At 45.3% G+C, this 14581-nt stretch overlaps 1 protein-coding gene across 5 annotated transcripts in view; it reads right to left on the reverse strand.

Moving 5' to 3' along the window:
• The window catches only part of ATG7 (autophagy related 7), a 231789-nt gene that overhangs the window by 156133 nt on the left and 61075 nt on the right, over positions 1–14581 (reverse strand). For 4 of the 5 annotated variants that reach the window (XM_043442238.1, XM_043442241.1, XM_043442239.1 and 1 more), the window contains exons 12-15: positions 10766–10924; positions 5309–5503; positions 3645–3848; positions 3064–3202 (exon numbers count right to left, since the gene is read on the reverse strand). In XM_043442238.1, the coding sequence (XP_043298173.1) occupies positions 3083–3202; positions 3645–3848; positions 5309–5503; positions 10766–10924 (678 nt within the window). In that variant the 3' untranslated portion in view covers positions 3064–3082. Of the gene's footprint in view, positions 1–3063; positions 3203–3644; positions 3849–5308; positions 5504–10765; positions 10925–14581 lie in introns of those variants that run through there. The other variant, XM_043442242.1, reaches the window with a different exon arrangement.

Consider the following 14581-nt stretch of genomic DNA (forward strand, 5'->3'; position numbering starts at 1 on the left):
CCATAGGGAGGAACCTTGGAGAATATCCCAGGCTTTGAGTTGGGATCATGGCGGGGATACATCCTCAGACTAAGGGAGGACCTGAAAACAGACCAGTGCTAACTGACTACGATGGTCTAAGATGGCACTCCACTTGGAGTTTCCCAGGAGGAAATGGAAATCACAACATCTATATAATTTTTCACATAATGGCCAGTACTCAGTCAGATAACCAAGCAAATTCAGGAATTAAGGAAATTTAAATACTTACTGGATATGCGATAATATTAGGGAACTGCCTTTGTTTTTATATGTAAAAATAGTGGAGATACATACCGAATAGATACATTTTTATGACTGAAGTACTATGTCTTGGGATTTGCTTTAAAGTCAGTGGAAGAAGAAAAAACATGGACAGTAGTACAGATAAATGATGACCGGTCATGTGTTGGTAATTACTGAAATGGATGGTGCATACAAAGGAGTTTTTATATATATACAAATGGTGTGTGTGTATGTAACACACAATATATGTCTTTTTTCATATATGTTTTATTTTTCTATAATAAAAAGGCTTCGTTTAAAAAAAACAGGTATATGAGGAGATAAAAGCTATAGACAAGAGGAGCATACTCATAGGAGATCTCACATTAATGGGCATATCTGATAAAAATTAAAAGGAAAACATGATTAAATGTTTTCAAAGAATTAAAAAAAGCCACAATTTCAGCAGAGAACAGGAAATGTGTAAAATAAGATCAAATTACTTCTAGAAATTGTAGAACTGAAACATATAATAATGAAGTTTAAAACTCAGTGGATAGTTTAACAAATAGACATAGAAGAGAGAAGAGAGAATCAGTAAACTGGAAGATAAGCCAAAAAGCAAACAGCCAGACTGAAGCAAGGAAAGACATAATGATGGAAAACACAGAAAAGCGCATCATTGGATTCTGACATGCAGCTGGGGACTCAAAAGGAAAGAATCAAAAAAGAGGCAGAAGCAATGCTTTAGGAGATAATGGCAGAAAGTTTTCCACCATGGCTGAAAAACATCAAGCCATGGATTCAAGAGGCACTAGAAAGCACAATCAGAATAAACACAGAAATAAGTATATAATAATAAATACAGAATTACGTAAATATTTCCAATGAAATATTGAGAAGATCTTAAAAGCAACTGAGGGCAGGGGCAGGGGGAGAAAACCCAACTGTACCAAAGGAGCAGCAGTGAGATAAACACCTGGCTCCTCAACAAGAATAATGGCAGCCAGAGACAACAGGATTATTTTCCCAACATGCTAAAAGACAAGTTGTGACCAACCTAGACAGCGTACTAAAAGCAGAGACATTACTTTGCCAACAAAGGTCCATCTAGTCAAGGCTATGGTTTTTCCAGTGGTCATGTATGGATGTGAGAGTTGGTCTATAAAGAAAGCTGAGCGCTGAAGAACTGATGCTTTTGAATTGTAGTGTTGGAGAAGACTCTTGAGAGTCCCTTGGACTGTGAGGAGATCCAACCAGTCCATCCTAAAGGAGATCAGTCCTGAGTGTTCATTGGAAGGACTGATGCTGAAGCTGAAACTCCAATACTTTGGCCACCTGACGTGAAGAACTGACTCACTGGAAAAAACCCTGATGCTGGGAAAGATTGAAGGCAGGAGGAGAAGGGGACGACAGAGGATGAGCTGGTTGGATGGCATCACCAACTCACTGGATATGAGTTTGGGTGAACTCTGGGAGTTGGTGATGGACAGGAAGGCCTGGTGTGCTGCAGTCCATGGGGTCACAAAAAGTCAGACAAGACTGAGAGACTGAACTGAACTGAACCAGTCTAGAATTCTGTACATGGCAAAAATATTTTTCAGCACAAAGATAAAACAAAGGCATTTTTTAGACAGACAAAAACTAAAACATCTTTGTCACTGGCATTTCTAAAGGAAATGATAAAGGGTGTTCTTTCAGCAGAAGGAAAATGACCTAGGATAGAAGCTCAAGGACATAGAAAGCAAAGTCAAAAAATGGAAAATAATAACAAAATTAAATGAACCCAACTATGTAACAATAACAGTATCTTCTAGGGTTTAAATATATACAGAATTTTTTTTAATGAGTGTGTAGACACTGCTGGGTGCCTGCCCAACATCCATTCTCCTTTCCTATCTCATCATAGTTTCATTCAGAGGCAATGTGCCCAGTCAAAGAACTACATTTGTCCGTCTTCCTTGCAGTTGTAAGGGCAAGGTCAAGTTATATACGAGTTTTAGAATCAACGTATAAGTCTTCCTGGAGAGCCATTTAAAGGGGGTCAGCCTCGGGGACTTCCCTGGAGGTTCAGTGGTTAAGATTCCATGCTTCCACTGCAGAAGGCACAGGTTCAATTCCTGGTTAGGAACTAAGATCCCACATGCTGCAGAACATGGCCAAAAAAAGCAGGGTGGTGGGGGAGAGCCTCAGATGAGCACAGCTTGCATCCTTTGGTCACTCCTTTCTTCTTAACTGTAACACAGAAGCAACCCTGAAGGCAGAGCACTCATCCTGTGACCACAACAGGACAAGCATAAGGAAGAAAGCCAAGAGTGGCTGGGTGAATGATCAAGAAACACAGTGTCTGACGGTGCATGGGAACCCCTGTCTGGGGGCCTGCCTCTGAGCTTCTTGCTGCATGAGAAAAATAAAACCTTGCCCATCTGACTAAGTCACTGAAGATGGATCTGTTACATACAGCCAAATCCAAGTCCTATCATATGTGATTCATGTACTGCCTTTCAAATGCTAAGAGCTAAGAAGATCAAAAATAATATATAACAGAATGAAAGCAGGAAGGTCCTAAAGCCCCTATGAAAATTTTTATCCTTCCTTATCATCCATTACCAAATAACCCTAGGAGAGTTCAGTTCTACAAGGACGCAGAGACACAGCTCCAAACATCACATGACAAGTTTACCAGCCCAAAGTATCAAACCAGGTTGTTTCTTTTTTAATCTTGTTTTTTTGAGAGTGGAAAGAACAACACAATTCTCAGAAAAAAGTCAGACTGAGAAAAGGTCAAGGGAGATACAGAAGCTGTCTTTGTCTCAACAGCCATCTCTAAACGGGAAACTCACCCTTCGGGATGCTGCAGAACGGAAACCATCAACTCCACCGCCAGCGCCCCTGCGATCATGGCTAGTCCCGGACGACTCACGGTGCACTGCTGGTCCAAGGTCCGGTCTCTGGTTGACTACGGAGAAACAGTCATGGACGTGAACGCAAAGTTCTTTTCCACCCAAGGCAAGTTATCAGGGGCATGCAACTCCTCCATGGTAAAGCTCTATGACACAGCCAGACACTCACTGTTGGCAGAGATCAGTCGGCCTCACATAATACCATGTCTTGCGAGTACCAAGAAAAACAAAATATACCTGTTAGGTAACTAAATGAGGTAATACTCTTAAAAACCCTTGAGTGCCCCGGAGACACTGGTGAGCAGGGCACAGCTGTACACAGTCTATGATGCCAAGCAAGGCTCACGAGGGATAATGCCACATCCCCAAATAAGAAGATTTTTCTCTTCGTTAAAAGACAATATTATGAACAGTCTTAAAGGAAAGAGCTGGGTCTCTTTGCCCTAGTGGGCAAGACGGCTGTAGGAGATACCTGCAACAACAAAGAAATCCACTTACATCCCCTGGGGCCACCACATCGTTGCAGAAGTAGCAGCCAAGTTTGTAGCCAGGGATGTTGGCAAACAGCGATGAGCCCAGGAGGTCGGCAGATGCCACGGGGTAGCTGGGACACAAGTCCCCGGCTCCCTGATGCCTGGGCTTCTTCAGGCCGTGTCTCATGACAACGAAGGTGTCAAATCCCAAGGCAGCATTGATGACCAGCTGTGAGTTCCAAGGAATAAAAGACCAGAGGTAAGAGACGCTTACATTTTAGGCCATGGCTAACTGCATATTGGGTCAACTTAAAAAACTTGTTTCGTAGTGTTTCTGTTCGATTGTAATTAGGTTCTATAAGCTAATGTTGGTATTCAACCCTGAATATTCATTGGAAGGACTGATGCTGAAGCTCCAATACTTCGGCCACCTGATGCAAAGAGCCGACTCATCAGAAAAGACCCTGATGCTGGGAAAGATTGAAGGCAGGAGGAGAAGGGGATGACAAAGGATGAGATGGTTGGATAACACTGCTGACTCAGTAGACATGAATTTGAGCAAACTCTAGGAGGCAGTGATAGACAGGGAAGCCTGGCATCATGCAGTCCATGTGGTCACAAAGAGTTAGACACAGCTTAGCAACGCAACAACAACAATGTTGGTAACAGCTACCCAAGACTGAGGGCTTACTAAGCGCAAAAGACTTGACAAGTGGTTAACATAAATTATCTCTTGGTTTCATTTAAAACTCCCAGCAAACATTTCTTACTTATAGAAGAAGATGCTGAAAGTCAGAAAGGTTATTTCTACAACTTGCCCAAGGTCGCTTAGCTGATAAGAAGGAAGGTATATAAAACTAAGTGTCCAGAGTTCTCAAAGCCATTCTTTGCAGCATTATGCTGTCATTTGTCATTTCTACAGAGATTTTTTTTTTCATAAATTTCATAGATTTTTTTCATGTCATATAATTCACCCTTCACACAGGTTTTCAAGGAAAGCTTCTTTTCCTTTAATACTATAATAACTTGTTAGTCATAAATTGACTTATTCTCCCAAATTTCTATTTACATAGAACACTGAAAAAATCAAAGAAAACCACACCGGAAAAGACAACAAAAATCACTCAGAATCTCACAGCCCTAACAGTTATAATAATAGTCCGAGGCATTTTTATTTTCTCTCTCGCCCATCCCCCTCCTCTCTTTCTCCCTTTCTCTTGCCACCCCCATTCTTTGATAAACAGACATGGATATCTTCATATACATAAACATAACTGACGTAAGATATATATATATATATACTTATTTAACTACGTAGTATTTTCCATTATATTAAAATTCTTTGACGGCATAACTGTGACTGGTTACATACTATTCTATCATGTGTATGCACCCTGACTTCCTGAACCATTCGTTCTTGCGGCCCTTCAAGTTGTCACTGGCCCGACCGTGCTGAATGAGCCGGAGTCTGCGTCCTCTGGGAGCTCACGTTCCACTGTAAGCAGAGTGGCCCCGCCAGGGCACGGGGCTCACAGGGTAACATCTGGGCTACATGATGGTGCATGAGGCACATGGTCTGCGGAGGAAGCCCTTGGCCTTGGGTCAGCAGGCCACACAAACACCCCTCCGCTCCGGAGGTGGGGGCAGAATGGGGGGCACTCCGCCCTGGGAGATGGGGCCCCGCCCTACCTTTCTCTTGCTCGCGGCGATGACGGCAGGCAGCCACCGGCTCTCCCGGGTGTCCATCAACAGGAAGACGACGTCGTGGTCGTCGATGAGCTGCTCCAGCTGGTCCACGTCCCTGCGGGCCTGCTCCAGGGTGACGCTGGAGAAGTTCACGGGGTGCCCCGGCATGGGGATGCTCATGTTGAACCCTCTGGCGTTCTGGGGACACACCCAGAGAGGGGGGGTTTCTGAGGCAAAGCGACGGGTGGGATCCCAGAGCCTGCATCTCCCTGTCACCTTGAGCACGCAGGGCCACTTACAACCTGACATCTCCCCATCACGACCATGCTGCCTCAGCCTTCTGCCAGCTGAGCTCCCCACCTTCTTCACCTCTGCGACCCAGACCAGCTGTCCTGGCATCGCAGGCCCCTAAGGCTGGACAGGGCAGCAGAGACACACGGATCTAGCTCCAAAGTGGCAGGGGTTGGGGGAGGCACTTCCCGTGTGGACAAAGCAGACACTGGACAGAACTGTCTCTTTCCTACAACCTGGGGCCAAGGCATGTCATCACAATGCCCTCGGCTTCCCCAAGGCCCTCGGTCCAGCCGGACTGTCTCTCCACTTGTCTCCAGATTGCCCTCCACTCTGCTTTCTTAGTATGGAACACCTCCAAAAGGGATGTCACAATCGGAAATAATTTAACAAAATTCACCTAAGATTAGGATGGCTGAGAGTCTTGCCTTAATTTTATCAGGGGCCATATGCATTAAAAACAAATAAAACCCTCAAAACTGAAAGACTCTCCTTGCTCACTGATCAGAAAACTAGACTTAGGAATGTGAAGATATTAGTCTGAGGGGTAGAGGGGCTGGTAGAGTAACCTGGGTTCTCAAGGCTCAAGACGTATCATGGGGCCTTTAGGAGCTCTGTAACTTACCTTTTGTCCCCTGCTGGCTCCACAATGTGTTGGCAGATGAACTGTGAGTCACATATGCGTGCCAGTGAAGCCAGGGACATTGACTTTTCCCAGAAAAGAAAGTGTTCTAGAATCACAAACTGCACACCCAATCCCCTGCATAGCCCTGCCACAGGGAAGCGTGTGAAAACACCAGCTTTTTTATTTGTCGAGACCGCTCACACCCTGCAGAAGCAGCGCAGGGGGCACAGCAGTAGGCCCCTTTACAAAGGAAAACCTGTTTTGTAAGTGGATGCTATTTTCTTCACCAAACCTAATATCTGGAATTCAAGAAAGGCACAGTCGTAATAACAGCAAAAATTTCAAAAAGAATTGAGCAGGGGGGAAAAAAAGGTTGCCGCAAAAGATGCCAGGCAGAAAGAACTTCAGTTAAGAAGGTTCAAAACAAGTCCATTTTAACGAGGACACCACAAAGATACCTCTCAGGACCTCATAATTCACTCACTCATTCATTCATTCCTTAAGTACAGTGTATCTGCTGCATACCTAATACCATAATGAACAGTAAGAAAAGCAGCAACCACCGTAATAACAACGATAATACCTTACTGTCGTATTTACAACAGACAACGTGTTTTAAGTGATGGTTGCTCGATCCACAAAGTTATTGCCTGGGAATTTTAACGACACCAAGATTAAAGCGTAATTACTCACCCCCAATTCTGACCTTCTGAATAATTCAGACCCTCACCCCCATCTACTTGGCTAACCTGAATGAATCTCTGCTTGCTAAAGCTCCAGCCATTGAGTCTGCGGAGGAGCACTGGCTCCCGGCCCGCCACTGAGGCCCACAGGTCTGAGGCTGGAATTCAGCAAGCTGCCAGCACAGTAGTGTTCAGCCTTGGCTGTACATCAGAACCACCTAGAGAGCTGCTTAAATTCCTAATGCCCAGGCTTTTCCCCAGACCATTTCAACTGGAGTCTCTGAGAGTGGGCCCAGGGATGGATATTTTCTAAAACTCTCCAGATGACTCAAACGTGCAGCCAGGGCGAGCGATAATGTACAGCAAGTGAGGTACACGGATGGACCTCGCGTGTCCAGTTTGATGTGTTTTGACAAGCTGCGAATTAACCACTGCACACGCCCCTCAGGGCATCGACTATTATCCAGGCAACGCTCTTCTACCTTCCGCAGTCAATCCCCAGGACCTCTGCCCCCAGAGTGTGAGAGCTGTGGGTGCCCCTCACCCTCCCACCATTTAGCACTGCCAGTCTTCTAACTGTAGTCATTTCAGTGCATGTGCAGGGATATGTCTTCATGGGCCTGACTCACAGCCCATGATGACTACTGATGGTGTTGAGCATGACATGTGTTCACTGGCCACGCACACACCTTCCCTAGGAAGCCGTGCTGGCCCAACCCTTCAGTCCCTTACAAAAAAAAAGGTTTGCCTGTCTTACTATCGGGTAGCAGGAGTTGCTCATGTATCTCGGATATAGGTTGTTTGCCAAATACGTGTACTGTGAGTAGTTTTAGTTTGGGTCAGCCTTTGTGTTCTCTTATCAACATCTTTTGAGAAGCAGAAACTTAAAATTTCGATGAAGTCCTACTCATCCATTTTCTCACTTATGATCAGTATTTCCATGGTGCTAGGAATCTCTGTCATCACAGGATCACCAGGCTTCTCTCTTGTAGAAGCTCTCTAGTTCCAGTTTTTATGTTTAGTTCTGTAGCCTCACTGGGGTGTCACCTAAGGGCCCAGAGTGGCCAGAGAGGTCTCTCCCTTCTGGATGTCTGGGACTCCGGTGCCTTGCAGCCTGTAGGGGCTCTGGAACCCCATTCTGCCCACAGCAGACTCACGGTGCTTCCTGCCCAGATTACGGAGTCCTGCCCTGAGAACGTGCGAAGCCTCAAGGTGCTGCTGCCCAGACACTCTTCTGGAACTCCTTCCCTGCACGGCTCGCGCAGGTCTGATATTCTGTCCTAAAGTTTCAGCTGCCTGGCTGCTCTGAATTCTCATCTGTTTCCTCAGCTCATCAAGATCAACAATACCTCCTTGGGCTCCCTGTGGGCTCTGACAAGGGCTAAAAAATGCCTCCGTGCAATAAATTGGGACAAACACTTCTTTCTGAGCCCACAGTCTCTCACTGCCTGCTGGTCAGCTTCTGCCAAGTCATTTTACATAGTCTACTCAGGTGCAGAACCAGTAGATGCATCATGGCAGGAGAGCCAGTCCATCAGTCACTCATCAGGGTTGGAAACAGATGTCCAGAGATGGATTTTAAAAACCCTCAGTGTGGCTCTACAACCCTACATTTTATTGCCTCACCTTTGCGGGGCAAATAGTGACCTCAAGTGGTTACTTGATTGATTCAAGGTCAGTTGTTTCCCTATGCAATGAATTCCACCCTAGGATTACGAATATTATTTGTGGCTGAGTTCTTTTCACCTCTTTTCATGTCTTCTTCACTTAGACTAGCCTCCTGTCCGGGGCCTGGTGTAAGGAAGGTGATGAGGCAGTATCTGTTGAATGAAAAACTATACTAAATTGAACGTACGAAGGGTCCTGGTGGGCTGATGCTTTCAAGAAAAGGGGAACCTGAACTCTAAGGCCCAGCATGACCGGGCCCTTGCTGAGGCCCTAGCTCTGAGTCTCTTTCTTGACCCCGTGCCGCAGCCAGCCCGACTTCCTTTCTGTCCACAGGGGCACAGGCTGTGTCCTACCTCAGGCGTCTGCACAGGCTGCTCTGTCCGCCCTGGTCTAGCTAACTCTCACCCGTGTCTCAGGGCTTAGCTTCCTCAAGGAAGTCTGTTCCAGGTCAGGTGTACCTGCTAAACATTCCCACAGCCACTGAGCTCCCGCTTCGTGCACTTATTACAAGTGTAGCCATTCATGAAATTAGTTTCTTGACCACATCCCCCATTAGACTCTCAGCTCCAGGCGAGGAAGAGGGAAGTTCGTCTGCCTTGTTCCCCAGCCCCTAGCACATGGCAGGCCTTAAATAAACGTATGATGAATGAGTAAGTCATAGGATAACTGAACAAATAAAATAGGGGGAACTGCATTGGGTCACAGACCATGGCTAGGATTTGAGTGAGCAAAAATCTCAGGCAGAGCTCAGATTCAAAGCCAGGTCTGTCTCCGGTGATAGAATGGATTATTCTTCCTGACTATGCACTGCCCACCTCTAATAGAATTATGTGTCCACACCCTTAGCCACACGGCTTTGCAGGACCTCCCACCAGGTAGGCAGAGTATCCGGACCAACCCCACTGACTTGGGGCCTGGCCCTGTGACCTGCTCTGGCGACGGCGATAGAGGACACTGCTGAGACTTTAAGAGACACAGGAAGTGCTGGTAGGCTGACCAACTCCTTTACACTTCCACCTTCTATCGTAACGAGAGCAGGACCAGCTGACCATTGCTCCTGGAGCCTAGACTTTGGAATTATGACATACAGGGCAGACTGGAACAGGACTCAAAGCCAGAGTCCAGTCCAGCCCAGCCACTAAGCCACGACGAACCGCAGACCTGCAAACATGAAATCAGGGTTCGTGATTGTAAGCCACTTGGATGCTGGGAGTGTGTGATGTGTAATGTCGTCACAGCAGAAACGTAACTAAGAGGTCTCCTCAACGATGGGGTGTAACTTATTCTTCTCCCTCTTGTCACCCAGCACCTAGCTGGGTACAGAGGGCTCAGTCAGTCCCACTGAATTAAACCCAAGAGATGACATTCTTCTGGTGAAATGGACAAAAGGGCCAAAGTCGCTTTTAAAGCAAAGGCTGAAAATGAATGAATCTAATGCTCAGTGACTGAACAGAGAAACCTTAAGAAAGCAGGCTTTTTTTTTTTTTCTTCTATTTTTAAGCCAGCACTGAGAGCCTCTTGTGGCACTTTCAGTAGAAGCAGATGCTTTGGGGACACCTGAGCTAACCTCTGTCACGCAAATCAACAAAGCATGCAAGATGCAGAATCTGTTCTGCTGGATAACCTCAAAAACATGGCCAGATGTTTAACCAAATGAGCTGAACGACTTGCCTCTCACCGTTTTCAAAGTAAATGACAGACGTCAAGGATAAGCATTGGCTAGAGTAAAAGGCTGAACATTTTGCCAGATCTTTCTTGTGCAGACTATATCTAATTTCATAAACCTGTACTAACCATCAGGCATCCTGGCCATGAGGGAGATCATATCCTACACTGGATCCAATATCCAAAGTGGATAAATCCCTTTGGAACAAGGCAGTATCTAACACCATGCGGACCCCCAAATTCCTCAACTCTGTGCTTTGTAACTTATAAAACACTTTGTCATATAGCCTCCATGTTGGTTTCACAATAATATATGAGGGTTTTATTTTGTTCTTGTAATCCCCACTTCTGAGATGAGGAAACAGAGGTTCCTAAAGAAACACACGATGAGGCCCCGGCAGTAAGTGACTGATGTCTGTCTCTGTTCCCTCCATCCCGGTAGGGCTTGATTCCTATGTGATTAACACTTAAACACGGACAGGCCCTGGCAAAAAGCCCTGATGTTCTCAGCACCCAGCACCAACATACCACTCCGGGGAAGATCTTCTGCAGCCGGTCTGCTGCCGCCAGGGCCTTGGGCTTCCCGCCCGCCAGGCAGTCTTCAAATTCATACAGCGGCTGCCTCACGGGGTTAGAGTAGGAGATCCTGGCGTTGTCCACGAACGTGATGCATCTGACGCCCCAGCCCTGCACGGGAAACAGGGGATCGCGGTGGGTTTCTGATGGACATTGCACAGGGTGTCTCTCTACCAATCTCTAAAAGGGGTTTGGCTTTGGGGCAGCTTGGGAACACTGAAATACAGGAAACGCTGGAAATTGAATTGTGCAGAGTCCATTTTTGACAGATAGAATGTCAACTTCCTTTAAAAGACAAAATAATTATACACCCGGTGCCTCGCTTCCTACAGCAATGAGACTAAGAAATATGTCGCTGCTGGTCTGACTAACACTTCACTATTTTTGACAGTGGCACCAGAGGAAGCTTAGGAAGGTGAGTCCCTGCTGCTGTCTTCAGAGGACCGTCAAGGGCCGCCCAGTGACCTCGCTTTCCTGAATGAGTCAGTCAGCATATGGAACAGCTCATCCTAAAATTCACTCAAGGCCTAAAATAGCTCCATGTATTAATAAAAGTGACTTCTAAGTTATTTCCAATTGTATAACACCATAGAAGATTTTGTACTATTTCTCAATGAAGCAAAGCCCTTATGAATATTCTGGAATGTAGGGGACAGCTCTACGTTCTCAGAAATAGCTTTCATGACTTCATACATCTCAACTGAATCTCAGAACTGAACAATTTTAAAGTCAGATAGGCTCCTGAAAATCTTTAGCTCCATTACTTTATTTTACAGATACAGAAACCGAAGCCCAGAAAAGATACGTGACTCACCGTGGGTCATAAATCTGGTTAATGGTGAGGAGGAAATGAGATGCCCAGGGTGCAGAAAAGAAGATGCTTCCTTTCTTGGGGGGTGAGGTGGGATATGTGTATGTCAGCAAATCAGAAACAGTGGCCTAAGAGAAGCCCTGCTAGGACTGACTGCAGAGTCTGACTAAGAGTCTGATCTCTGTCTTATTTCAATATCTTTCCATCGGTTCAGTCAGTTCAATTGTTCAATCGTGTCTGACTCTTTGCGACCCCATGGACTGCAGCACGCCAGGCTTCCCTGTCCCTCATCAATTCTTGGAGCTTGCTCAAATTTATTTCCATAGAGTCGGTGATGCCATCTAACCATCTCATCCTCTGTCGTCCCCTTCTCCTCCTGCCTTCAGTCTTTCCCAGCATCAGGGTCTTTTACACTGAGTCAGCTCTTCACATCAGGTGGCCAAAATACTGGAGTTTCAGTTTCAGCATCAGTCTTTCCAATGAATATTCAGGACTGATTTCCTTTAGGACTGACTCGTTTGATCTCCTTGCTGTCCAAGGGACTCTCAAGAGTCTTCTCCAACACCACAGTTCAAAAGCATCAATTCTTTGGTGTTCAGCTTCCTTTATGGTCCAGCTCTCACATCTTTGGAACAAGATACATGACTGCTGGAAAAACCACAGCTTTGACTAGATGGACCTTTGTTGGCAAAGGAATGTCTCTGCTTTTTAAAATGCTGTCTAGGTTGGTCATAACTTTTCTTCTAAGGAGCAAGTGTCTTTTAATTTCATGGCTAAAGTCACCAACTGCAGTGATTCTGGAGCCCAAAATAATAAAGTCTGTCACTACTTCCATTGTTTCCCCATCTATTTGCCATGAAGTGATGGGACCGAATGCCATGATCTTCGTTTTTTGAATGTTGAGCTTTAAGCCAACTTTTTCACTCTCCTCTTTCACTTTTGTCAAGAGGTTCTTTAGTTCTTCTTCGGTTTCTGCCACAGGGTGGTGTCATCTGCATATCTGAGGTTATTGATATGTCTCCTGGCAATCTTGATTCCAGCTTGTGCTTCATCTAGCTTGGCATTTCACATGATGTACTCTGCAACTTATTTTAAGTTAAATAAGCAGGATGACAATATATGGCCTTGACGTACTCCTTTCCCAATTTGGAACCAATCTGTTGTTGCCTCCATCAGGGACACTGAAATTCAGTTAGTCTGACAATTGCAGGGGCAAAGCCAACACAATCCAAGATCCGCTGTTGGGGTGAAGATGACAGGCCAGAATTCATCCTTTTGAAAGCACAGTTTAGACTGGCTGTGTGTTTTGAAGCCCACGGGTAACTCTAGTCTACTCACCCTGTTTCATAAGTGACTTTTACCAGCTGAGCAAACCACCATGTAGGGGGAAAAAAACTGTGGAAAACCCAAAGGTCATTTGTGCTTGGCTAGGGGATGTTTATTTAGGGAGTATTTTTGCATTCCTTAAAGCAGTGCTGAGTGGATAGCAAGGAAGGCAGTCTGGAAACTGCTACAGAAGAAGAAAGCTACATAAATTACAAGCATGCTGCAGGTGAGTCACAGGCACGTGGACTTGCACACTTAACTTTCGGTTTCTTGGAATGCTATACAGTTTAATGGGCCTTCCCTGGTATATCAGCTGGCAAAGAATCCACCTGCAATGCAGGAGACCCTGGTTTAATTCCTGGGTTGGGAAGATCACCTGCAACATGGATAGGATACCCACTCCAGTATTCTTGGGCTTTCCTAGTGGCTCAGACAGTAAAGAATCCACCTGCAATGCGGGAAACCTGGGTTCGATCTCTGGGTTGGGAAGATCCCCTGGAGGAGGGACGGCAACCCACTGCAGTACTCTTGCCTGGAGAATCCCCATGGACAGAGGTGCCTGGCGGGCTACAGTCCATGGGGTCACAGAGAGTCGGGCTGAGAGACTAAGCACATATAGAACAAGAAGTGAAGTGAAACTCACTCAGTCATGTCTGACTCCTTGCGACCCCACGCACTATACTGTCCATGGAATTCACCAGGCCAGAATATTGAAGTGGGTAGCCTTTCCCTTCTCCAAGGGATTTCCCAACCCAGGGATTGAACCCAGGTCTCACGCACTGCAGGTGGATTCTTTACCAGCTGAGCCACAAGGGAAGCCCAAGACTACTGGAGAGGGTAGCCTATCCCTTCTTCAGCAGACTAAGCACATACATTGTAATGGCTAATTGGCAAAGATTAAAGAAAATTACAATACTCAATGCTAGTGAGGATGGGGTTTTAATGATTGAGAATGTAATACTGGTATTTTATTTCATTGAGATTTCATTGACTGAGAATGTAAACTGGTATCACTCTTCTGGAAAGCAATCTGGCAATATGATTCTAGAATTTTTTACATGCTCATATCAATCATATCAACCTATTTACAGCAATCTATCTTAGGAAATAATTCAAAATATTGACAAAAATGAAATCACCAAGATGTTCTCTATAAAATAATTTATAGTTGTAAAAGATAGAAAGCAATGTTAATGCCTAAAAATAGAAGAATGTCTCAGTAAATCATGTTTCGTCATATAAGAAGGCATATTCTACAGCCAACTTCTTGTTGCCAACATCTAATGGATCATAGAAAAGCAAGACAGTTCCAGAAAAACATCTACTTATCCTTTATTGACTACGCCAAAGCCTCTGACTGTGTGAATCACAACAAACTATGGAAAATTCTTAAAGAGATGGGAATACCAGACCATCTTATCTGCCTCCTGAGAAATCTGTAGGCAGGTCAAGAAGCAACAGTTAGAACTGGACATGGAACAACAGACTGGTTCCAAATTGGGAAGGGAGTATGTCAAGGCTGTATATTGTCACCCTGATTATTTAACTTATGTGCAGAGTAGATCATGCAAAATACCAGGCTGGATGAAGCACATGCTGGAGTCAAGATTGCCAGGAGAAATATTAATAAC

This window comes from Cervus canadensis, chromosome 22 (assembly GCF_019320065.1).
Source record: "Cervus canadensis isolate Bull #8, Minnesota chromosome 22, ASM1932006v1, whole genome shotgun sequence".
In the NCBI taxonomy this organism is placed as follows: Eukaryota; Metazoa; Chordata; class Mammalia; order Artiodactyla; family Cervidae; genus Cervus; species Cervus canadensis.